At 33.1% G+C, this 27,485-nt stretch overlaps 1 protein-coding gene across 1 annotated transcript in view; it reads right to left on the reverse strand.

Annotated features, from left to right (window-relative positions):
• LOC106105150 (dual 3',5'-cyclic-AMP and -GMP phosphodiesterase 11-like) overlaps positions 1-27,485 on the reverse strand; it is a 91,653-nt gene that overhangs the window by 34,017 nt on the left and 30,151 nt on the right. Inside the window, exons 2-5 of the mRNA XM_013285381.1 lie at positions 17,896-18,038; positions 10,423-10,539; positions 8,684-8,858; positions 2,630-2,775 (exon numbers count right to left, since the gene is read on the reverse strand). Coding sequence (XP_013140835.1) covers positions 2,630-2,775; positions 8,684-8,858; positions 10,423-10,539; positions 17,896-18,038 — 581 coding nt within the window. The remainder of the gene's footprint in view (positions 1-2,629; positions 2,776-8,683; positions 8,859-10,422; positions 10,540-17,895; positions 18,039-27,485) is intronic.

The raw sequence follows: 27,485 nt of genomic DNA on the forward strand, positions 1-27,485 counted from the left end.
CAAACCTGCTAGGCCTAAAACGAAATTATGACAGCTCACGAGGGCCCTGTAAATGTCTAAAAAATGTCACAGGATTCTCTTCGTACTGTTATTGGTCACGTCATGTTTTCAATGCCACTTTCTAAGTAGTTTTCACGTTTTCTGACAGATTTAATTGTGATATCATAGCCTCACACCGGGCCTTTTATGCTTTGCCACAACGCAGTATTACTTAAGTGACTTGGATCAAAGCCAAATGAAGGTAATAAACAAAAATGTAAGTAGTAATAAAACTCATAGAGTAATGTGTTCATAAGTTATTGGAGACCACAGTATATTTGTCATGTAATAAGCTATTACGTTCTCTATCATCGGTGTCATGGAGATTCAATCTCAAACGATTCAGCAACAATGTAAGTAATTGCATACTATTTGGTAAACATATTTATATCATTTGATATGTAGATCACAAATGGTAATTTATCTTTTTTATGACATTCACCAGCTCACTACACGTCCCCAACGAGCGTCTCGGAGCCTACTCTAAGTTAGGGTGACATTAAAACCTCAAAATCAAAAACCATAATTGACATACTTTCTACATCGTTATTGGATATTTCCGAAAACACTTTTTTATAACAAAAACATTAAATTTAAATAAAGGTGTAATAAGATTGCGTATAAAATGAAAAATAATAACCGTAAAAGCGCTGTGAATTTTCATTTGCATAAAAACAACAAAGGGTGCCCTCGGGTGGCATAAAGAAGTGGAAAAAAGACTTCAACGGGACGACTTATTCGATTCAACGGCATTGTACTCTCGTTGTACAAGAATACTACATCACATTAAAAATAAATAATTAATTCGAAAGTCTACAAATGGGAAATGATGGATGTTTGTTAGATTACCACTTTTTTTGTTACTACGTTACTTTTTAAATTCCATTTGGATAGAGTCGCGGGCGAAAGCTAGTTATCAATAAAAATACATACACCTTTAAAGGCTATCGTTTTCTTTTACGTAAGAGTCGTTTTATTGTATTCTATTGGATAAAACGTCTTTAAGCTCTCCTTTTAGACAACGAAATGAAATTAGGTGGACAAGAGTGACTTCCTCCCATAATTCAATGTACGAGCGCTCTTAGTTTAGTAAATTGTAGCCGGGTCGTGAACGTTACATTTATTAATCCGAACATTTAAAACAGTTATAACCTCAATAAGTCGCGTAGTTCTACATATGCGTCTGCAGTTATGCATAATTATTTTGTTTACAAGCAAACTATTTCTTATCATTGCTGTTCTCTTGTGGCTTCATCCGTATGAAATTATAAAAAACTTTAATTGCTTACATTTGTCAAATACTTAATTACAAACGTCTAAATTAATAGTTAGCTTGTATTTTATGGTCCTTTTCCCACGTGAAGGTTTTTGTTTCAATTTATTTACGCCTAAGTTTAATAGCGTGAAAATATTAGCCTAAAGCGTGTTGTAAGTGTAGGAATCTTTATTAAAGAAAGAATTAATCTAAAATATGCTATGATTGCTGACATCCTACGCCACGACGTAGTGTGTGTTTACGCTTTATTATATTAGTATAGAAGTATAGAGGGATATATCTATAACCTTCATTTTATATTTACACTAGTAAGTAAAACTAAATCCATTATTTTCACTATAAAATTAAGTAAAAGAACACAGTCGGCCATAAAAGTCGATAAGCGAACTTTTATCTTAGCTGCGTATTGTGTAAAAGCATTAGCGTCCATTTGTGTTACAAATTACGGGCATTCGAAAACAAAAATGTCGCAGAACAAGATAGCCAACCTAACTGTGTCATTATTCACAAAATGCGGTATCGTCGGAAAAGGAAAAACGATGCTTACATACATTTGGCTGTACGTTTTGTATATCGCATCGCTATCGGAAGAAATGGTACACTCAAGTGATTTTGTATTTCTTTAGCAAGTTCTCTTTTTGTCTACACCGGATAAGATTCCTATAATTCTATTTCCAGCCTACGTATTTCCTTTCAAGATACGTTCGTAAATAGTTGTTGGGAAAATAACATCTGAGATAAAGCAAAAATTAACAAATGTGAACACAGAATCTACTCCTTTTCTTAGTCGCAAGAATTTTCCTCGAGTTGAATAAAATATTAAACAATAATACAAAATTCAGTAAACAGCGGTTGTATTTGCATGCACGTGTACACAATTTATGAGATAGCGGTGCGGAAAATAAAACGCACGGTGAGACGCGAAGCACCCGGTGTGTGCCGGCGATAAATTCTCTCTCCCGCGTTATGTGTGCCACAACTTTATTAACAAAAATATACGAAACGAGACGTCTGCAAACATTTGTCGCGTATAAACATACTTCTACCACTAAGTTTTTTGTCCACGCTTAAATTTGACTCTACAAACTTTGTTAACAATTTAAATCGTTAAGTACCGGGAATAACAGTTATTAAATAGCTAAGTAAATTGTATAGATCTATCATCAAGCAAGTAAAAAGGTGTGGAAGATATAACTTGTTCAAAATTATTCAAACAATTTCTTTGCTGAACTAACAATAGCGAAAGAAATACATAGAAAGCTTTAATCAGTGGTAACCAATTCTAGGACGTTATCTTCTACTATTTGTACCGACCTTCCGTTTTGTGGGTGAGGTGAGGCGGCTCTTTCCCCCTGCACGAGGAACAGCGAGCCTCTATCCGCGTCCAGCAGTATGGACACGTTCTGCAAGATCTTGTGGCACAGCACGCGCACCTCCAGCTCATTGCAGATGTCTTTTACCTACAACACAAACATTCACATTAATAACCAATTAACTCTATAACGTAGAAACAGTGTGTGAGTAAAACGCAGTATCGAATCGACCTCATGTTACGTTATGTTGGTACACTTTCAAAGTGCCTATCGTATCCAATAAACGCATAATTGACCAGACCAGCCAAGTTCCTAACCATCAAAGAGCTGTAAGGCGTTCATCCTTACATCCTTAAATCTTTTGACTCCATAGATCGTTATTTCAAAAAGTGTTTATGATGAATATTACGAAATTCTTTACATTATCGAGGAGATAAATTCTGAGCACTGTTCTCTCCATCGGTTATTGATGAATGGAGTCCAGATTAACTTTCGGTGGTATTTAAATACTCTTGGTATTATGTTTGGCAAATAAGGTGATAAGTGCGTCACTGGTAAATCTCTTAAGAGACTACGGATTTCCCCTATCGTTTATAATCAGATTAAGGATACTTTTTTCTTACAGTAGGGCTAAATTAATTTTTACAATAGGGAAGGTAAGTTTAAGAATTCTAAGACGAAGTCTGGATATAACTAGTGTTATATGTTGTGCAAACATTGCACCAGTCGCCTCGGTAACAATTCCCCCCTTACGTGGTCACAGGAGCTATTTCCGAACTAATTTCCGTCATACGGTGTTCCCCGCACGTTCCACGGTTCGCGTATCGCTAATGCTGTACGCAAATGTCGTCAGTGATCGATCACAAGATCGAAAATATGATTATTATAATAACAAATATATGAAATTCATAATGGGTACCGGCTTAAAGCAAACATGTTTTTCTTGCGTTCTTTTTCCGCATCGTTTCAGAGAATAATTCACATTATTTACCAAACACGATTAACGTAATAGCAATAACTTGACGGTATTTGCTGAGCACAGGACCGTTAAATAAAATCAAATGATACAAGAAAACATAATATTTTAAAGAATGTTGCCTATATATTTCATTGGTGTCCTAAGATGTCGAAAATTTTTTGCTACAATGTTTTCCAAAGATATAACCATACAAGTATTGAATTGAAAAACTTGGTGAAATTGTTATATTAAATTATTATTGGTGTTATAAATTTGATTTTGTATCAAACATCGAACATTTTCACGCTCTATTTCTTTTCTTCGAAGGTAAGAAGGCAGGCGGAGAAAATTCTAAGAAAATTTATTTTGAATACTTACACTGTTACACTGTTTGTGCAACAGTTTGTTACACTGTTTACATTATTACAACAGCTTTAACAATAGTTCTCATCTTAACTTGAATTACTGTTATTTTGTATACAATTATTTTACACGTGACAATAAAAGGTATTATCTACTCGTATATTAATACTAATATTATAAAGAGGAAAGATTTGGATTCTTGTATGTATTGAAATACGTCAAAAACTACTAGAAAATTCTTGCACAATTAAAAAGCTATGTTACCATTGAGTAACAAAGGCCATGTTTTCAGTTGTTTTTTTTTTTTAATTTCGAGCGGAACAAAAGGTATTATATTTTTATTTCAATTTCCTCAATTATTGTATTAAAATTATATTGCAGTTACTGTAATACTATTTACAATAACCAAACATTAAAGAAACATTTGTTGAAACGATCGAGTTAGAACTCGGAATAGATACCGAGAACATTTCGAGAGCTTTTACGATGTGCTGACGCAATATTTGGCTCCATTTTGATGGTTTTCATGATCCCAGTACACACGGATTAGGCGGATATTAGGTGTCTTTTGCGGTAGTAAATATAAGTTTAAACCATATTACAGTAAGATCTTCCAGACATTTTTAGCGTAAGTTCCTATTCCGAGACAATATTAACTCATAAGATCTTGACGTACTTTGGAGCATTGATAGCTTCTGTATATTACATATTGCTATCCCTTTCATTCTCTTTGACAAAAATAGAGATGAAAATAATTATTGTCTACATTTTCATTAATGAAAATATCGTTTAGACAACTTCCAAATGTTGAACATATATAGGTAAACTAATTCCGTTAACGAAAATCAATTGGCTGAATAGTTAGTTACCTTCTAAAAAAAATGTTTGAACTATGAGCAATCTGAACATCAAAAAAACCTTTTTCGCTTTTCTGAAATACGTTTTGTTTTATTTGCAGTGTGAATTAAACTCCGTGTTCTCTAAAAACAAGCTTTTTCCGAACGGAACAATTCTTTTTAGTGGCGTAGCTATTTTTCGGGAAAACCGCATCATATCGAGCTTGGAAAAAACTATGCTACGCTTTAATTATAGTTTTCAAAACTCAACAGTTAATATCGAATCAAACAGTCAAGTAATCTTCAAAACTAATATTACAGAACAAAGAACAATAACCATTCCGTTGACCCTATCAAAGGAGAATTTATTAAGATTGATAGCAACGCCATCTGTGTAAAATTGTACGTTAGTTCACGTAGACTACGTTGAGTTCAGGTCAACGCACCCAATTTGTCTACGGAATGATATTCAGCCGCATCATTAAGAAGAAAAATTTCCCAGTGAGCTATCCGATTTGATCCCTCATTCCGGCCCCCTGGTGCGACAGGGGCGAACATTTGTTTAATCCCCCGTCCCCATTTATCCACGTCCTCCACAATGCTGATACACGAAATGATTAACTATCGAAGATTTGGACCGAACGTGACCAATTCCATGATTCATAGTATCTCGCTTGAGTTCATAAGCTAAGAAAACTATTGTATCAATTATTCCCTTCTTCAGGTTCTTATGGAAATTCATACGTTTCAAAATCAGAACATATATTATTTATACAACAGATTATAAATAAAGTTATCAGTTTGAGACTTCATACACTATTACAATATGTGGTTTTCCAAATCAGTTTAACTAAATGTATTTCAAATTTCTAATTGCATTATTTTCAAACCCACACAACCACAGTACAAGCTTGTTTTAAACTAACATATGTACATGTCAAAATAAAAACTTCTATCATCAACTTTCTCGGACAATAAATTGTATCGAGACAAATCTAGTGAAGGTCAACGACCTATCTATAATGGCGTAGCTTTAACAAAACAACAAAGCATCGCTACCACACATCGACATGACGTCGCCTCTTGCTTTCCTAATTGCATTAAGTTGAACTAAAACGCCAACAAAATGCTCCAATTTATACAAGTCCTCGTAATTTAGTTAAATCCTCCATTATTCCAAAGGTCTGTTACAAAATTGAACAAATAAAAAAAAATAGGTTAGTCCAGACAACACATTTGCGATCACGCGAAAATTTTAAGACTAATCTGTTATTGGTCTCAATTATGTTTCTGTATAAAATCCAATGTCATCTAAGTGTTTATTTGTGGTATGTTTTCTACATGTAAATACAGTTTCAAAGCCTCAGAAAACATTTAAACTAAAACTGTAAATGGTTAGACGCAAGCTTATTTCTATACAAGCAACAAATATCTTGGAATTAGGGCCGTGTCCATTTTTTTTATGCAAGACTAAGAATTGATATTGTGACATGAAATATTACTATTCATTAAAAAGTCCTGATATTAATTATGAAGTGAGTAACAGAATTCTAATTGGGTCGTTTAAAACCAAGTGTAAATACTTAAATTTTACAGAACGCTGAAATAGCTTCGTATTTTGACGACTCTACAAATTACCGTAGCAGTTATAACTGAAGGTGAGCGGCGTTAAATTATTAATTAGTAGCGTAATTAAATGGTTAATTAAATAACTGAACTTGAAATGATTATGTGAGGCTTGCCTTTTATGTTCGTTTCCGAAATGAAACACTAACTTTGTTAACTTAAAGCGAATGTAATTACATTATGAAAATGGTTTTAACCGACTTCACTTTAAAGTATGATTTGTTTATTTTAACTCAATATTGTAGAATAGAATTTTATATAATTTTTAAGAAAATGTTGTTTGCTTTTTAAGTCTTTCAGCGTGGAATTGTAGTTTAAAATTTGTGTTCGAAAATAAACGTTTATTTGTAACAGAACAATTTATTCTATGTAAATATTTTACATTTTAACAAGGAATGTCATAGTAGTTGAAGCAGTTTATTCTAACTCTCGTCCTCCAACACAAATTTGCAAACACTTTATTATGCTTAAGGATTTTTTGCGGTAATTTAAAATTTATCTCAATTCAGGGAACGCTGCGCTGGGGAAGTTTTTAAAACTGCATTTGAAATGATACTCTACATTGTGGAAACTAGTTTTAATTAGCTAATTTATTTTTATTACGAGTGTTCTAGATAAAACTTTTACCTACTTCAATGTTTTAGTATGACTTTTTTAAAAAGATAAAGGAGTACTCAAAGTAATTTATTTAAAGTTTATATAAAATTTGTTTTATACAGTGTGAATGTGTGTGTTTCTGTCGTGAAAACATTTATTATAATAGACATTTCTTTAAATTGCCAAAAAACATTTTCTTCAATATAAAATACTAGCTTTCGCCCGCGACTCCGTCTGCGTGACATTAAAAAACAAAAGTGAGTCTTTGTGTTCTTCTAGAACAACTTCAACATCTATACCAAATTTAATCAAAGTCCATTCAGCCGTTTAGGCTACAAACTTTAACAAACATCCATCTATCCATCTAAACTTTTGCATCTATAATATTAGTAAGATAACGTCATAAGAATAAACTAGTACAAGTTTTAATTAAACATGCAAGAATATTACAGCGTTTCCATTCAACATAAGTCGACGTCGTGTTTACATATAATTATTATCAAGGCGGCCGCGTCATTTTATCGGTGCGCACTCACACATAAATTGGTATATAAACACACCCAACGAAGCGATTGTGTTCAACAATCACGTTAAATGGCATAACTATATAAATATTACAAAGGGCAAAAAAATAATCAACATTGAGTCAAGCTAGTAAAATAAGGATCACAAATGTACATAGATAATCTCGATTCTTTACAACAACGCCATCTAGATATTTTGAGATCACAAAATATAGTGATTTTTATAACAGCGCCATCTATATGTTTTGTACTACATTGACAGTTACTTATGTATGAAAGACGTCTTTGGTAAAAAAGAAAAAAAGGTTATTTAAAGGCAACATAAAGTAAAATACACACAAATTAATGCAAAGAATTGTGAACGATGACGTATTAATAAATATCTAGAATTACAATGGATGTAAGAAATATGATATCAGTTAAACTGGAAATCCGTTTCCTTTGTTCTTTCCTCTCGATTACAAGAATCACACATGCTTATGTCCCGTTTTTACTGAATTTAATTGTATTTAATTATTACCATCGCTTGTTTTTAATTTAAATGATTTTTTCCCAAACGCATCTGCAGCAGAGCAAAACAAAAACAACTTTATAACCGTGCAACTGGCAGTTAAACCTGTTGAAATTTTAATTAAGATCCTTTAAATTAAAATTAAAAAGTGCGATCCCAAACAAAAGATAGCGTGTTACAAAGTAACCGATTCACTTGATTGATAACTTTATTAATTTCAATTCATTATAGCCTCAAAACATAGTGGCAGATTCATAAGATTGTAATCTTACTAAACTGACTAGTATTATAAATGCAAAATATTAGATGGATGTATGTTTGTTAAAGTTTGTAGCCTAAATGGCTGAACAAATCTCGATGAAATTTTACATAGATGTAGAGCATACACTGGAAGAAGACTTAGGCTACTTGCTTTTATTTTATTTTAATTTTACTCGGACGGTGTGGCGGACAAAAGCTAGAAGGATATAAAACTAATATAATCCGTTCTTATTTGTAAAACAGTGAGTTTGAAAGAAATCGAAACAGAAAAGTAACTTTAGCAATCATACGTGTTAAGACAAAACCGTCATGCAAAACCTAAGGTGTGTCGCTGCAGCTGTCATGTGTTCGTAATGTAAAATGCTCCTTTAATACTGACTAGTTCAAATATGAGTTCCTTTTCGTCCAGTTGCCGCAGCTCGTGTCTTGAGCGGCGTTGTGGCCGGGCGGGTACAGCGTGCGGCGTGTCGCCCAGGAAAGTGGGTGTACCATCCACCGTCGTCACCAGCGGTTTTAGTAGACCGCCGCGCTCGAACTCGTGCGCAGAGATCTTCCTGCCGAACAATACATATTATATAGACAGATTGGAAGACGCAATAGACATAACTAATAGTTATGCATAAGAAGGAAGTGAACATGAACAGCACATAATGTGTTATCCCTTTGTGGATAAGGATAGTCGGTGAAGATAACAAATCTTGTAATAATAAGCAATCTTTGAAAATATTCTAAGTCTATTGGCAGTTGTCACTTGGTAATTTTAGCGGTATCAAATGACAACTCCATAAACATTAGAAAAATAGTTAAGTTATTTTTGGTAAATTACAAAAGATAGTGTGAATTTGTATCTTTCTAGAAAAATCTGCACAAAAACTGTGAATAAAAATGCTATAAGTTAGAGGCTCGGTGATCCTAGTAAAATGGAAAAGAGGGGTGCAGTTCATTATAGGGTTACCACATCGCGATATAATATCGGGTTTATTATAGATTTTTTTTTAACATTTTAAGTGTGCATTCTAAGTTTTATTGAAAATACTAAAAAAGCTCTATATTCTTCAAAATGTTTAAGAAAATTTAACTGCCACATAAAAGTTAGTTGCAAGAGAACGGTGCGAAATAGCAGGAAACTGCGGTGCACACGAATTGCAGCGGCTTTGCTTTAACGGTATATTGTGGACAATCTTCCACAACGAAGTCACGATTCTTTATAACGATGGGAGCGATTTAGAACTGAAATAACGGAAATGTTGAAATTTTATATAAAACAAGGCGAATGTTGTTGCGAAATGTATACTGTTTTATAATCAACTTATGATACTCATGGTAGACTAAATTTTTTTTTGTTGGTACAGAGAAATTTATTGCAAAATTAAAAGTTAAATAATACAAATGATTATCAATTGTTTACGAGAATTGTTAACAATATAAGAAATAAAATCTTAAAAATATTTATTCCTCAACAAGTGACAACCCTAAAGTTTTCACAGCGAGGTTGACATGAGATTGATGAAGGTTACCAAGCAGCAGGTTACGGCGAGGATAAGACGCAGATATTGATGCTTATATAATGCGCGTAAATAATTTATGCGCTTGCATAATTCAAGTGTGTGCGACTTTTTAACTACGTAGAGACAGGAATGGAGTATTATAAATTAGCTTTACAACCTTTGATGAGCATTATATATTACGGCTTATTTTTCTTCATATTATAAAGAGAATAACTGAGTTTATCAAGAGGCTGAACATTTATTATTTTGATTACAAGTTAAGACCCGTAAAGACATAATTCTTACTGCAGTTATCAAGAAAAAGAACGTATTATTTTTTACATTCTCCCAATAACATGATAACTATGTGATTTTGTTATCAGTTTAATTACATTGTTTTTACCTTAGGGGGGCCAGCTATCGTAAATCTCTATTCATCTCCATCATGTCTCAATATCACAATACTTTTTATGTTGAAAATGAAAAAAAAAATGAAAAAAATATTTATTAAACCAAAAAGATTGTACAAAACAAATAACTTTGACAATACCTTAAAATTATACATAACAGGAAGTTAAAAATAGAAAATGTTGAATGTTTGTAGATAATGAGAAATAAAATGTTGATTTACCTGACAGGGGTGGTAGCACCGGATCCAGATCCGGCACGCGAGGGTGATGCGAGCTCTGCGCTCGGCGGCGTAGCGTGGCATACCAGCCACGCGTCAACCACCTGCCGCGTCGCTTTCCTGACAAACAATACAATACTGTAAAACATACTTCATATATTCATATTAACATATATGTATTTAAATATACCATATACATAATTACATATTAAAGTATATATGTGATCGTAAACACCAAAGTTACAGAAGTCCATTGGATTAGGGCGCCGAGACATTTAGAAGGGAAGGCTACGTTCAATGGAATCATCACTCCGATGCAAACTTGACCTGATAGTCTTCTTGTACGTGGTTGGCGTTTAAATTTCATAGAAACATACACAGTGAATTAGTGACATATAGACTGTAAGCATTATATATAGTCTTTCAGACGTGTAAAATTACATTAATTTTCGCCCGAGATTCTGACCGCGTGGAATTAAAAAAAAAAAGTTGTGTATGTGTTCTTCTATACTATGCCCTACATCTACGCCAAATTTCGTTGTGATCCGTACAGCAGTTAAGGCTACAAACTCTAACAAACATCCAACCATCTAAACTTCCGCATTTATATTAGTAAGATGTTTTTATAGAAGTTTTATTACTGTGTTACATATAATTTGAATGGTTCTCACGCGATGTTCAAAGTCACCATTACCTTAATTACAGTCGCTAACTGGTAATACATTTATGACGGCGTCCATCTACCCACAGAATGTAAGACGTTACAATTAAGAAGAAAGCCCAATGTAACACGCGAAGGCTATTTATGCTTTTACAAGGGCTCTAAAGTAATTAAACTACGTCGTATCTATTCTATAATAATTATGCAGTGAAAATCATTAAAACATTTATTGCTTCATTTATCGGAACTAGCTTAATTAAGATGTTTACTGAGTCTTCTACCGATGTTATGTTCTTATAAAAACGTACAACGACTTATTCATTTCATTTAATTTAATTTCCCTTACAATTAAAAACACAAACCTGCATTCAAAGTAAGGTCAGAACAAACGATCTTTAGAAAATATTTCGTGTGATAAATATACGATAAGCTGTCACTTTTGAGGGGTAAAAAACATATTAAATTTCCTTACCAGTTTCACACAACACTTGTCCTTAGGTAACAGATTACTCAATAACAGAATCGAAGGACAATGCCCGATACAACGCCTTGCCTTGCTTCATCACAGATTACATAAATAAGTCACGATCTCTTTTCGTTTAGAAAACGACACGTAAATAGAGAGTAACTTTATTTAATTTCAAGGAATGCTTTCACTTTAAAACTTACTAACCTAATTTATTTCATCTTTCAACGTCACCTAAAGAAATAAAGAAATGTAGACGAGGCGTTAACACTTCACTTGAATGTTTCAACATAATTTTACTAACGATATCTATTAAAACCTCCACAAAATTTGTAATGAAACGCCATATTGCACGAGACTGTTATTTGAATGTACCCTCTAAATAAACATAAAATATACAGATAATAATTCGATAATTTATTTAATACAGATTCTACATCAAAAACCTCATGTCAATATAATTAATTGTAATAAATTTTTAAATGTCTTCACTGCTTAAAAGTGATAGTGGTCAAGCGCTGTTTATTAATAACAAAAATTTAATTAGAGATCGCTTAAATACTAATTAATTAATTTAAAAATCAAATGAATTTTCATTTATCTACCAATAGTTTGCGACTAGATTGAACAAGACCAGAGACAAATGAAAAGAGTAAGGTTTATAAAACCTTTTGCGCCAAATCCCCGTGAGTGGGATAGAGGTCCGGGATATCGGTGACATAAAGTCATCATTATATTGAATACCAGCTTCCGCCCGCTACTCCGATCGCGTGGAATAAGAAAAAACAAAAGTACAAAGCATATGTGCTCTTCTAGACTATCCTCTACATCTATGCCAAATTTCATCGAGATCCATCCATCCGTTATGGCTACAAACTCTAATGAACATCCATCCATACAAACTTTCGCATTTATATTTTTAGTAAGATTATATGACGTTTTTTTTTTATAGTGCCAACGATGTGACGTATGCATAGTTGCGTCAGTCATGACGTAGGTATGATATAAATTAGGCAGCAAAATAAAAAACGATTCTATTGTGCAACATAAATTGCTTGACGTAAAAAAGTAATCGGCAAAGTGAATGACGTGCATTGTTACTAACTTTAATATGATAATGTTTTACGTAGTTTGTTAGTTTTAATCCATACAAATGTTTGTTAACAAATACTTACACAAAAACAATCCTGGCTTGATACAATCAATATATTCTTTTTGGAAACAAGCAAAACAATTTTCAATGTAACGTTTATATTTTGCATAAGCATTTACGTTTTTTTTAAATGAAATTGACACAATGAGTTTTCAGGATTCTTCCTCACAACTTTTACCAGAAAGGAAAAGTTGCGAAATTACAAGAATCGTTAAAAACAATTTCAAACTTGTTTGCATGTCTTTGTTGGAGCGAAAATTTGTTTATGATGATAATTAAAAGCTTCATAAAAGTATTTGAAGTTATCTATACTATTATAATAAAGCGTAAACACACATTTCTTTGTTGCCTAAGATGTCAGCAATTACAGAATATTTTTGAACAAATATTTTTTTTTTGATAAAAACCCTAATGTGGGAAAAAGACCATAAGTTGCTGCCAACATCAAGAAATCAAGGTTGTCATCATGTCATGTCATTTTGACATTTGTAATTTGAAAAATGTAAACAATAAAATAAAATTTTCATAATTTCATGCGGATGAAGTCGCACGGGCATAGCTAGTTAATAATAAAACACGAATGTTTTAGTTAAACAGTGATACTAGACTACATGTACTACATGTATACACGAATCAAATTACCAACCAAATTCCTTTCAGAAGTCTTGTATCCCACTCTTCAGTAAATAATTCCCACGCAGAACTCATAAACTATAGAGCATAACATGACAACTAGTACCAGTTATACTATCTAACTTAAAACTTTATTGCAGATGATTTTAAATTAAAGAAAAAAGATGTTCATTTTATAATTACGATTCGAAATTACTTCCTCCATACAAGCATCTTAAGACCTTAATAAATGTCCGTCATGCACAGATGAGGGTCATAAAGTTTCATAAAGCAACTGCGCGTATGCACCGCGCAACCTCACAATAAATTTTATGGCAAGTATTTACCGCCGCAGTATATTGAGCGGTATATATGGTAAATACACGTAAATGCTATTTTATACTTTAATCAAAAAGTATATGAGCTATTTTGGCTTGCGCAAACTGCAGTAATAAAAGGTTTGTTGTAGTCGCTTGCAGTGAATTACAATATAAAGGTGAGGTCTCACCGATACCGAAATATTACTACCAGGCATACATACAGATTGACACCAAGAATGCAAGATTTACTAGTGGTTATTACAACTTGATATGCACGATTTAATTATATAAATGTTAATTTTATAAGACCAACTTTCGCACTCGCCGGAATACAAAAAAAAAGGAAGTAGCCTATGTGTTCTTCCAAACAGTTCTCTACATCTATGCCAAATTTCACCGAGATCCATTCAGAAGTTTAGGATACAAGCTCTAACAAACATTCATCCATCTATGTAAACTTTCGCATTTATAATCTTAGAAGAATTTAAACAATTTTAACAACTACAAAATCTAAAAGTGTTACGGATGTACTTTGGTATTTCGCAAAAATGTTTTCTGTTGAAACGGAAAGGTTTCTTGGAACCAATTCATCAACATCCAATTAAACAACAAAAAATAATCAATTCTGGCGTCGTGTGTACTACGCCTTAGTGCGTAAACCGTCGTCGCAAACATTTTATTGGCACAGTCGACACGAAGACTGACTCGCATGGACTCCGTGATATAGTTCTACGATAAACCACAGTATTCCGCGTAATTCCGCGACCGAGCGGTTTTTGCCGCTTGCATATAAGTTTTATTGAACTCTTTACGAGATTGTCTCGTTATGCTTACTGCTATGTTTCCGCTAACTCTTCCTTATTGTGCGTTCTTATATTTACGTAGGAAGTGCTGCAATTGCGTACGATTAAATGATTGCTGGGGAATTTGTGAGTTAATTTAATTTATAACGACAGATAGAGACAAAACAAAACGTTGTAAATCAACTAGTGCAGACGGGAAACCACATCCTATTATCAGTATAATAGGCCAGTCCGTGCCAGGAATTCCAGTACCTAATTTATGGAAAATGTAGTAAAGCTTTTGTATGCTATAATCAAATAAACAAAAACTAAATTAGTTCATGTCCTAATTTCAAAACTAAATGACTTATAGCAAATGTAATAAAACAATTTAAAGTGGGAAAGCTTAAAGATAACGAATATTAGAGAATTTCACTCTGAATGAAGATATTAAAGTAAACTGGCAAATCAACTTGACAAAGTTGGAAGTTAACGAGTGCGAAGTTACTAACTCAATACGTTGGAAGTGTCGAGGAGCTTAATAGCGAGAGATGCGGGCGATGTATAACAAAATTCAAACTTTATGGCAGCTCGAGATTAGCTGCGAAATCATGTCTTAGAAGTTTGTAATAGATAGCTAGGTAGACCGATTCCCACTAGTAGCACTAGAGGATGGCAACTGAGTGAGTTTAAGTAGGTATAACCCTACATAACCCTATCCTTCCCCGGGGCCAGGGTATCTTCTATAAAGATTCCCTGCAAAAAAAGGTAGACCGATAACAGAAATAAGCGAAATGTTTTTTTCTAGCCCAAGCTTTCTTTTCCGTCGTGTCGGTACAACCTTGTGCGGTATTGCAAGCCAGCACAAAGTTTGCAACGAACTATACTGTACGTATGGATTCGCACACAAACTCGTTATATTTTAGAGTAACTATCGGCGCTGTAACGACAAAAGTTCGTCACATACGCCATATTGATGTAAGAAAACATTCTTGAATCTAGACGTTACTTTTTAAGCTATCTACAGACTATTAGAAGGATTTTCTCGACATCACATTTTCAAATAAAAACAAAATCCAGTTTTGATGGTTTTATCTTCAGACTTACATATTCTAACCAAATTATTGATAACGTTCGTCGAACCAATTATATACAAATGGGTACTAAATTGAAAAGTTAATTGAACGTACTTTACCAATTCCCTTTGGCTTTTGATATTATACCAGAAAATTGAAAATCAAGATCAAAGAAGCATTTAAATTTCTCAAAGCTTTATAATAAGGTACCGATAGAATTAAACCAGATGTGAGGGAAATTTAATGAAGAAACCAAGCAATTATGTACAAAATAAATATACATGAGTTAAAGAAGGATCTTAGGATTTGAAGAAAATGTAACTATGACAAAAAATAAATTTGTACTAGTGGTACATAATAACTAAGTACTTAGTTCAACTTGTGTGCACTTTTTTGTGTGTAAAATTCAACGTGTCGCTTTATTATGGAATTCATCGTCTCCCTATTGTCTTCAAAATTAACAGATTAACTCGCGTTATCGAACCCGTAAATAGTTTTAAACCATTTTTTTAACTTAGTTGCATTTGTAGACCCTTCACTTCTAGTTTTAGCGATATAAGGAGTACAATTAAAAAAACCTGATCTATTGCTTAAAGTGTGAACTTGAACTTTCATTTAACGTCTTTATTTTTCTTAGTGAATGGAAATATATTTATATCATTCAAAGCAATTAATTAATATAGTCAGTAAGCTCTTTATTAATACACGCAACTTTTTATAAAACATTGAAAGCGGACGATTCAATAACAATTTCATTAAATGAACCAGAACCGCTTACTTCGAATTTATAATTAAGAAACACGATAAAAATTAAAAATTCAATAAACCTGAGTAACATTCATTAATGTAATATTGATGTAAATGTTGCCCTTCTTTTTTAATTAAAAAAAGTATTAATAACTTTTTAAAAAATTATCTTATAAAATGTTTTGAATCACTGTTTACGGAAAATCACTGGCGTTGGTTTGAAGATTTTAAAATGATAATTAAATCGGGTCATCATCTAACATCTGCTATCATGTAAACAACATCAATAAGTATTTGACAGTTCCACAAAATTTTCCTAGCGTATAATTCCAGTAAACATGGATGATTGTAAACACGAATCTAACAAAATTACAATCTCGGCTGTACGAATTGATTGATTTATTTATTTCTTGATACATATTTAGTTCACGATGCCGCCTCGTTGGGGAAATGAATTTAAAAATAGCATAAACAAGCAGCCGTCTAATAACAAATCTAAGAATAGAAATTATTTTTACGAAACATTTCAATTTTTATTAAACACGAGCTGTTGCCCGCGACCGCGTCCGTGTGGTATTAGAAAACATACGAACTATCTAAATTACAAAAAGCTACGTATCCTTCGGGAACCGGACATTTCTTTGGGATAAAGCTTATCTCATGTGTACTCCAGACTTTGTTTTATATCTGTGCCAAATTTCAATAAGATATGTTGAACCGTTGCAGAATGATCGAGTGAACATTAAAAAACTAAATTAATGAATCCCACGGGAACCGTAACTATTCCCGGGATAAAAAGTAGCCTAGGTGTTCTTCCAGACTATGCTCTAAATCTGTGCCAAATTTCATGGAAATCTGTTCAGCCGTTTAGGCTAAAACGCTAACATCCATCCATCCATCCATCCATCCATTCATCCATCTAAACTTTCGCATTTATAATATTAGTAAGATTTCTCAGTACGAATCATTTTTATTCGATCAAGAAAATAAAAAAAAAAATTACTTAAATTATGGTCAACCAAGCAAGACTGTAATATGCGAAAACTATATCTAAACCATACACACTATGAGATATATTCCGTTGTACAATAATAACATTGACGCTACGCTGTAGACATGAGTCATGAAAGTTTTAGATGAAGTTAGATTAGCGGAAACCTCGACTCACGCCCAATGAGACAGAGTGGGTAAGCCGGCGCATAATTTTACGTTAATACATAGGAATTTCTCACTTTACCTAAATCTAACATTGAATACAAACTGCATTTAATCAAAATTAGATGGTGATTTACTTTTATACCAACCAGTTATATCAGATGATGAAAAAAGACTTGCAGCGAAAACTTCAGGTTTCTTAACCGAAAATAAAATGATTAAACCAAATTTACTTATTGTAATGAGTCTTAGTCAATCACAAGGTCCTGCTATTCAAACCCCCATTGATAACGAACGTAGTGTGAAATATGCATTCACACTTGCCCAGTACAATTGGTCAGTCTAATAACTGGATTGGCAAACTGGCACAGTATAAAGGATAACTAGCACTAGTGAGTCCATACAATCTATGACTGGCCGTTGCAACTGTCCAATTGTATTGATCTTTATCTATGGATATCTAACACTTAAGATGACAGTTCGTTTTAAAAAATCAATACTAACCTTAAAAAGTAGTCGTGCACGAAATCTTGATTCTCATCGAGCCAGGCTTCGGTGCGGGCGCACTCGGCGTCGTAGCAGGCCGGCGCGGGCCCCCCGCCCCCCGCCCGCACCCGCCGGCTCCTCGATGCTCCGCAACTGAAGACCTGCGACAATACGAAACCATCGGTTAATCGCAATTCTAAACAAATTTAACTGTCGACTTACACTAGAAGTCAAGAATATTGACGACCTATCCGTTGAAAATAACCTCCTTAAGAGATCTGATAAAAGATTCAAGTTGTTAGCCCCCAAAAGTACATTTTTAATGAACTAAAAGATTTGATCAGATTAACAATACACTGGAAACAGCCCAAGATAATGGTAACCAATTAATGGTAGAATAATATGAAACACGTTCATGTAAATGTAACAAATGAATATAAAACAGTTTCGATTTGTTTATAAAATTAATCATACGTTTAAAAGATTTTTATTTTCGTGAGTACTATAATATGCACCTTTTATTGCAACTACCCACGTGTTGTGGTTAGAACGCTAATTTACACTTTATTAGCATTCCAAATACAGAAACAAGAAAAGCCGGACTCTGCTAATAATAGATTGAATGACCGTTTAAGGAAATATTTACAAAAAAATTGATTGTCCTTCAGATATGTTGTAAAGAAAATTAAATTTAAATCAAATTTGCATTTACGTCATCGATTTGTGATTTTATTGTATTGGTTATTGAACTGTGATAACCTTTTAATCTATTTCGATTGCCTATTTTTTATGAACCGAAGATTACTATCGTAAATCGAAACGGTATAATTAACTGATGTCCCAAGTCCGATGCAACTCTAGAAATCTGAATAAAATCTCGGGTTACACAAGTTTCAGGGACCTATCCGATATCTAATCGGTTCTGATAATATGATAGTACTAGTTTTCGCCCGCGATTCCGTCCGGGTGGCATAAAAAAAAACAAAAGTGAGTAGCCTATGTGTTTTTCCAGACTATCATTTACGTCTATGCCAAATCTCATTGGGATCCGTTCAGCCGTTTAGGCTACAAACTCTAACAAACATCCATCCATCCATCTAAACTTTCGCACTTATAATATTACTAGCTGTTCCCGTGCGACTTCATCCGCATGTAATTATGAAAATTTTATTTTATTGTTTACATTAGTCAAATTATCAATTACAAATGTCGACATGACATGATGACAACCTTGCTTCTTTGATGTTGGCAGCAACTTATGGTCTCTTTCTTTTTATTAAAAATATATACCCCCTACGTTTAATGGCGTTAAAAAATATAGCCCAAAGCGTGAAGCAAGTGTAGGGCTTTTTATTAAAAAAAGAAAATTCAAAAATAAGCTGTTTACGCTTTATTATATTAGTATAGATATAGAATTTAGAATATAGAATAGATATAGATAGATAAGTAAGAAGTAAGATTTAGCATGATCCAAATATCTCATGAAAATGTATTATGAAATCTGATAACTTAAAATATGAACAACAATCAAAGATTGTTCACTATCCAGGTGTCAAGTGGACGTCAACTTATCGCCAAACTTTATCGTCTGCAATTAATTAAACGACTGTTTCTTTATTGAATGTTATTCACTTTATTGCATTAACATAACCAGCTCGTCTGACAGAACAGTTCAAATAAATTAAACTGAATTTTGATACTAAGGGCCTGTCCACGCCATTAGGGAAAAACAGTGACAGCTTGTTTTTTAAAGCGTCTTCAACTTTTTTGTGTAACTTAATTGGTCTGCAAAAGTAGTACATATAACTGGTCATCTTAATAGTAATTGCAGTTACAAGTAAGGAAGGCACAGGCGGCGATCAATTTTAACAGTTTTTTTTTTTTATCAATTATCACCATTATTTATTTAAAAGTGTCTGACTTTGGTGCAGATTTTTACGCGACAGCATAATAACGCCTGTTAACGAGAGGGGTAGACAGAGACCACGGATCTCCATTTAGTTGATCATCTTTCTTTTCTACCTCCTTACCTCATTGCTTCTACATTCATACATCTAGGCTTACATGCACGTTGATTTCAGATGCTCGTAATACAGCACTTCTTCAGCATTTCGTCAATCCGGACGGTTAGTCCGTCCGGATTTTAAAGAATATAAATCGATTTCAATACATGCCTTCTACGGTGGCCTTGGATTTTTTGAAATTCATGCAGCATTTAAACATTATTTTACTAAAATAATTACAAATGAAATATGTCACAAACCATAGACAAAAGTGACATATGACATCCATAAAACGTCTTTATAATAATTATGTCATAACAAAAAAACGTTTTTGGTTTGATAGTTTAATAATTAAGGAATTTTATTTAGAAGTTTCTTAAACACGCTTTAAAATTTAACGTAATAAAGGAATTATTTTAAGTAATCTATTGACTTCAAAGAATATCCATTTACCTGCAAACTAATTTTCCTAATAATATCCAAGTACAGTTTTCTAAAAACTTCTTGTATTAACTAAACTAACCTTATTGAAGCAAATTAAATCCTAGCTTCAAATTTAGGACAAACTAATTTATCCTGTTTCACAAGGAATCACAATAAAAATTACAGTTACATTTTATCTGTATGAATACGATGCGCATACTTTCCCTCGCCATTACAAAGGTTTAATTCACACTGGGGCAAAAGCCAAGCATATTTTCAGGGCACGTTTTCGACTACAATATTAATCTAGATTTCATCAATAAATTACAAGCAAAGGTAGAATAACTACGCACTACCTAAATGAATAGTATATACGGTCGTAAGGTGTTTTCCCTTAGTCTATACTAATATTATAAACAGGTAAGATTTATATTTTTATATGTATCGAGATAACTCAAAAACTACTGGGCTGATTGCAAAAAATCTTTCACCATTAAAAAGTAGCGTTATCAGTGAGTAACATAGGCTACATTTTTGTTATTCATTTCACGAGTGCGAAGTCGCGAACAACAGCGAGTGTAGTATAAAATTAACAGTAAATTCCTACCACAGGCAACGAATTAATTTGTGTAAAAAATGGATGAATAGGCCGTAGAGGGACGCTTCGCGTCTGCGCTAGTGTGTATTAGACCTTACAATCTTGAAAAACTTTACCGACTGTATACACATGTGAACCAGTTTCAGCAACAGTTATGGTCCGCTTATCACATATCGCACATACGGATCGCACTCTCGCCTCTTAATTAAAAACATATACGTTTACTTTCTACAAATTGAGACTACTGGCCGCAAATAAAAAAATGAAGTCTATTTAAAAAATGTCATTAATATTCTTCAGACTACCTTTTTTTGGTACCGCGGGGGGAAATCTTCAAAAAGATACCCTTCCTTCTGGGGGGAAGAGAGGGTTATGTGAGGTTTGTGCCCACTAAAACTCTTTCGGTGGCCAGCCTCTATTGCAATAGAAGAGGATTGCGGGATCTCCGTGGAACCCATAGGAAACTTCGGCACTTTACATTCAGACTACCTAACACTCAATTTCAAGCATTAACATGTTAGGCTTTTTAGTAGATCTATAAAGATGTACTAAATATGGCCAAATCCACAGACGGAAAAAAAATACAGTCTTTTACGAACTTGTCGAACGTTTATTTTAAGTCACTGCAAAATAAAGCATCACATTTAATCATAACTTTAATAACAACCTTAAAGGAAATTCGCACTTTTGTTGAATGCAATACTTTCGAATATGATTTTAACGTAAATATTTTGCGTTAGGTATCGCATGGACATTTTTTTTCAATTAATTTACCCCCAAAGTTTAATAGCGTGAAAATATATAGCCTAAAGCTTGTCGTAGGTGTAGGGCTTTTCACTAAAGAGTTATTCCAAAACATGCTGTTATTGCAGATATCCTACGCCACAAAGTAGTGTGTGCTTACGCTTTATTATATTGGTATAGATATAGATATACTCGTATAGTATAGAAGTATAGATAGTATAGATGTTACTATTTCCTTCGGATGGTTCGGTTTGTTTGCATCTCAACAATGTGTTCGTAATACGCTTTACTAACCACATAGAATCCTAATACCGAAGAGGCAACGTTTTGTCGTAATGATTTCCCAAGCCTCAGAGTTATGTAAATGTTAATATTCGTGACCCTCATCTCGGGAGGGCGTTATGCTAACAACTTGGAAGTTCCAACGCTTTGTGTACATTTTAAGTGTTCGTGTGATGTATGATAACGGATTATGTGTGCGTTGGAACGGCCCAATTTTAGAATATAGGCCTAAAATATCGTCACGGCCTTCAATAAAATCCCGTCTGGCATGTATATTTAAAAATGTCAATAAAATATGTAGCGCTAAAAGAATTTATTGCGTCTATTAAACCATCTTCATAAATTATATATTTAATTGGCTATATTTTTAACGATTAAAAACAATTTTGCATTTATACTATTATGACCAATTATGAACTGTGTCCGGTTATAAGAAATGTGGATGAAAATTGATTTTATATACTAATCACAAAGATGGGATATTTAACAACATTATTTATGAAATTTTTAAAATAGTTACTATCCTCTAGGTAAATGCTCTCACTTATTGTATTATATTGAGTATTAGCAACACAGTAAGTAAAATTACGATTTACTATCCAAACAAAAGAACAGAAATAAATTATATTACTGGCAATGTCCTGTCCAAAAGCTTTTGAGCAGTACAACGCGTGTAAAGTCTGAATAGAGACAATATCAATTCTATAAATGGATTTACTTTATTACAAACTCTCAAAATAATGAAAACGTTTGTCTATTGAACATAACAAATACTCTAAAATAAAAAAAAAATATTATATGCACGAAGTTGATTATGCGATTATATCTGCACGATAGTCTATGATTCGTTTTTAATCTGTGGCGATAGAAGCAAGAGTAAGTGCCCATTGGTCTTAGAAGCATTAAATTCAATACTTAAAAGGTGAAGCTTATTAACTTAAATCTTTCGAATTTAAAAAGTCTATAAAAATATTTTTTGCAAATAGTACTGGATGAGTCAAATCAAAAATATTCAGGATTTAAAATAAAATTCTCTAAAATATTAAACCAGCAGAAAAGTCATAAAACAATTTATATGCAGACGAGGTTTTGTAATTTGATCACTTTGATATATCTAAAGATAATTTTTCAAACCATTCGAATAGAGAACAAAGCCGTGGGTGTTTTGTTGACGTAGACAGCCACAGACGAACAAACAGTTGATTTTGAGTTCATTTAATACTATTTGAAAGTAGCAAACCTGTGACTCCGAAAAGTAGGGAAGAAATTGCACATTTTCATAGAATTTCGGCACCTTTATTATGTCGGTAATCCTAACTTTTCCACTGCCAAGACACAAGTAGGGTAGATAGGGGAGGGATGTTTTGACATCAATTTGATTATCTTTGACGACACAGAATCTACTATAAGTATGACAAGAGTCACAGAAGAATTCCGGGTTAATATTGAATTTTTTTGTTACTATACACTTACTATACTGTCATGTAATACTAATTATATTATTTTAGAAGTTTCTTTGAATAATGTTCAAATATAAAAACCTGGAACCTCGTCGAATTTCTTGTCTATGTCAAATGTCAAATATTAATTAAAAAAAAACTAATATTAAACTTTACGACTGCAGAATTTTCCAGACAAATTACGAATGAAAATACACTCGACAATAAATGTTCAGCAACATTATATGTACCTTACTGAACGTGGTAAAAGTTATCTAAAACATGAGTATGTAAACTTGTATCTTTGAAATTCGAGAGCGGGACTAATGTTTGTGCAGACTTGACATAAATTGTGTTTATGCGTGGACGCTGACGTGAGACCTCCCAGCATCCCAATCGCCCACTTATTGACGTAAGCATCCTTGTATACATGACGCCGGTCTCAATACTCAAAGGGCACATTTGTTTATTATGCAAAACCATTGTTTACAATTTGTCATACGTAGACTTTGATCTTAAGACTGTTTTGGAGTTGAGATAGTTTTTGTTACTAGCAGAATCAGGTGTGGCCAGCGGGTTTCTCATACGGACTCAAGAGTGTCTCAAATAGTTACTAAGATGGTCCCCGATTTATTTTAAGAAATGTATATTAATAGACTTTCTATGCAACAATGGAACGATACTTGTTTGAACCGAAAAAAAATCAGATTGATGAAGAAATGCCTAAAGTATGCATGTCAAAAAATAAAAGATCTCTCTCGAGGAGTCAGAATGTTGTCTTTTTTAATTAATTTTTATTACATTGCATAAAATATTACCAAAAGATATATTATTTTTACAGATAAATATAAGTAAAATGTAAATACCCAAAGGAATATGCTTTAAAGAACACTTTGAGATACGCAGACTTTTGTAAACATAAAGGTGATATGTAAATATTTTACGAAACGCTTGGATAAGTCGTAGACTGTATCATACTTTAGTACTTTGTGCTGAATATTGGGTGCTATTCATTTTTATTGACAAAGTTATTTATTTCGTTGAAGATATATTATTTGTCGACTGGTTGTCCTACAGGTATCGAATGCCTTTATAGACAAACTTGAATCATTATACTAATTTCCATTTCTACATTTTTCAATATAGTAACATCTAGATTTCGCCTGCGACTCCGTCTACGTGTAATTAAAAAAAAAGTAGTCTATGTGTTCTTCCAGACTATCCTCAACATCCATGCCAAGTTTCATTAAGATCCTTTCAGCAGTATAGTCTACAAATTCTAACAAACATCCATCCATCTAAACTTTCGCGTTTAGTTAGATTTAAAAAGATACAACAATGCAGGAAAATTTTTTCAATAAATCTTTTCCATCATTGATGAAATTACAAAATGAAAATAATAAAATAAAAAATATCTAACACTTTAATGGCGTACAAATGTCATATCAATCAATTACTGAATCATTGATTAGAAACACTGTTGAGCAAAATTGCCGCTCAAAACACATTTCCATTGACAAATTTGAGCATCACTCGATTAAATTAATGAGCAGTTTGAATGGGGAATATTCAAGAGTAGGCAAACATGCGGTATGTCAAAGGAGTCTAGTCTGCTTACTCTGTACACGTACTGGTATAACATTGTTATATTGGTACACTCTGGCAATATATCTAAAGACCTATTGAAAGTGGAAGAGGGGAAAGTTTAGTCGTGTATAGAATGGAACGCTTTGATCTCCACTTGACCTTAATCGGCAACCATTTCGATGAGTGCGATGGGCTTCTAACAACAATTTATTTTGCCAAAAGCAATTTGATTTTGTAAGTCAAACATTAATAAGTCATAAGGCTTTCAGTGAACACCATCTTTCCCTTTAAGGTATTATTCAGTTGTTTTAATTCATCAGTGAATAATTATCAATTCGTAAACATGTCATTGAATTCAAATGCTAATTTTGAACTATATTAAATCTTAGTAATATCATAAATGTGAAAGTTTAGATGGAACGTATAGATGTTTTTAGAGGTTGTAGCCTAAACGGCTGAACGGATTTCGATTAAATTTGGCATAGATGTAGAGGATAGTTTGGAAAAACACATAGGCTACTCACTTTCGTTTCTCTTTAATTCCCCGCGGACGGAGTCGCGGGCGAAAGCTAGTTCTTATATGAAATCTTTTAATCAAAAGGGATCTTGAAATCTACTTTTAATCAGGACCTACGGTCACTGTAGACCGAAATATTCTGATACAATGTCATTGCATAATGTAATTCTTAGCAATTTGACTCTCTTGCTAAAGACGTGACCTAATTAACTTTTTAATTAAGCAAAACTGTTCTGTACTATGTTTAACATTTCTTTCTATTCAGAATACTAATTTTTTAATTTGCTTGAACTCTGCTAATTTTTATTATAAAACTGAATTTCACTGTAATTAAAGTTACAATATTAAAGGTCGATTGACAAGAAGCTTTCGAGTTCACAATAAATGGCCAATATAAGTCCCGAAGCTTGCTGTAATACCTGTGCTTCAATAAAGTATCCATCGATTTACAACAAGAGACTATTGAACCGAAAGCCCTGCGCCTAAATATACGACATCGTAAAACGGCTTGTTCTATTACCTATAAAACGTTTCAATATTTAGAAGGAAATTGAGTTTGAATACTTGAGAATGAACAGGCGGCCATTTTGGGCTCGCTTCCTTGTTCCGTGTTAAGGAAAGTGGCATCCGGTACAAAGGTCGCATTCGATAAAATCATTGTATTGAATTGATCGTTAAATTGTTTCCTGGGCAATCCTCTTGCAGATTTATCAATTACAGCGTAAGCGGACGAGTAATCAACTTTAATACATCAGTAAATTAAATATAATCACTCTTTTACTGATTTCTCAGATCCAATAGGAATTTACACAAGTATATATAAACGTTATTGTCAGGACAATAGCTTTATTCTTTCTGACAAAGGTGTTTTACTTTTGATCAATCATTATTTATTTATGAAGGTTACCAAACGTCTAATGATATTTGATGTTTTACAAGTTAGAAAGTTTATTTAAAAATTTTGGTCTCTTACCCTATTCAAACAAAACAGTACCTGTAACAATTTATTAGGTATGCAAATATTGCTTTGATGGTAAAATTTAAAAATAAAAGGCATACAATTTTAACAGACAATAAATAATAAAATCGCGTAGCTTGAAGTGAAAAAATATAAACGAAAACAAACATTTAATTCAGACACGAATGAGGAAACCACAAGAGTTGTTTAGTGAAAACGGATCAGAAAGGGGGAAAAGCGTACAAAGTTACAAGGAAGCATTTCTTAGAACGTAACAGCAAACAGAGCGATTCGCTCGAAACGTCTTTATGTGCGGGGGTTGTGTTGCGAGCAATCTTAAGCGTCGTAATTCAACGTTCCTCGAGCTCACTGACGTAATTTAATTTCAAGTAAGTGCACTGCAAAATTAAGTTCTAACTGGTACGATGAGTGTTTGGTTGAGATTCCGCGAGTTTATCAAAACATTGTTTGGAAGACTTAAGTCAATTCGTTTACCTTAGCTCTTTAGATTCGCCAATAATTTCATAACTAAGGATACGGAAAGATCCAGTGATCTCTATTATTCGAAGTCCATATCCTAGCTCAAGCCTTCATCTTATTTTGATTGGTTACAAGAAAAATCTGCTCATATTTATTATCAACGAAAAAAAAACTAAGATTATCACGGTTTTAGAACGAACCAGAGAATAAAGTGGCTACAAGTGTCGAGTTACGGTTAGAATAGGAGTTCCGATCACTTCTGCGAATCTGTCAGCGTTAATACTCGGTACTGGTAAAATTGCTTGCAACATTGTTAGGTGTCACATTGTCGAGTGTTCTTAGAACTGTTATTGGTAATCTCGTTACATTATTTACACGTGCCACTGATTGTGATTATTTAATAAAAGAATTGTTTTGTTTATGGCTCATCAATAACATGTGATATTTATTACTAACTTCTTTATAATTGTTTGAAATATTATAAGCAATAAACTTTTTAATAAAAAAACAAAACCGACTTCCAAACAAAATACACTAAAAACAAAACAAAATATTCTCAAAAAAACAGTACACTAAA

Source organism: Papilio polytes, unplaced genomic scaffold, assembly GCF_000836215.1.
Source record: "Papilio polytes unplaced genomic scaffold, Ppol_1.0 DF823177.1, whole genome shotgun sequence".
Taxonomy (NCBI): Eukaryota; Metazoa; Arthropoda; class Insecta; order Lepidoptera; family Papilionidae; genus Papilio; species Papilio polytes.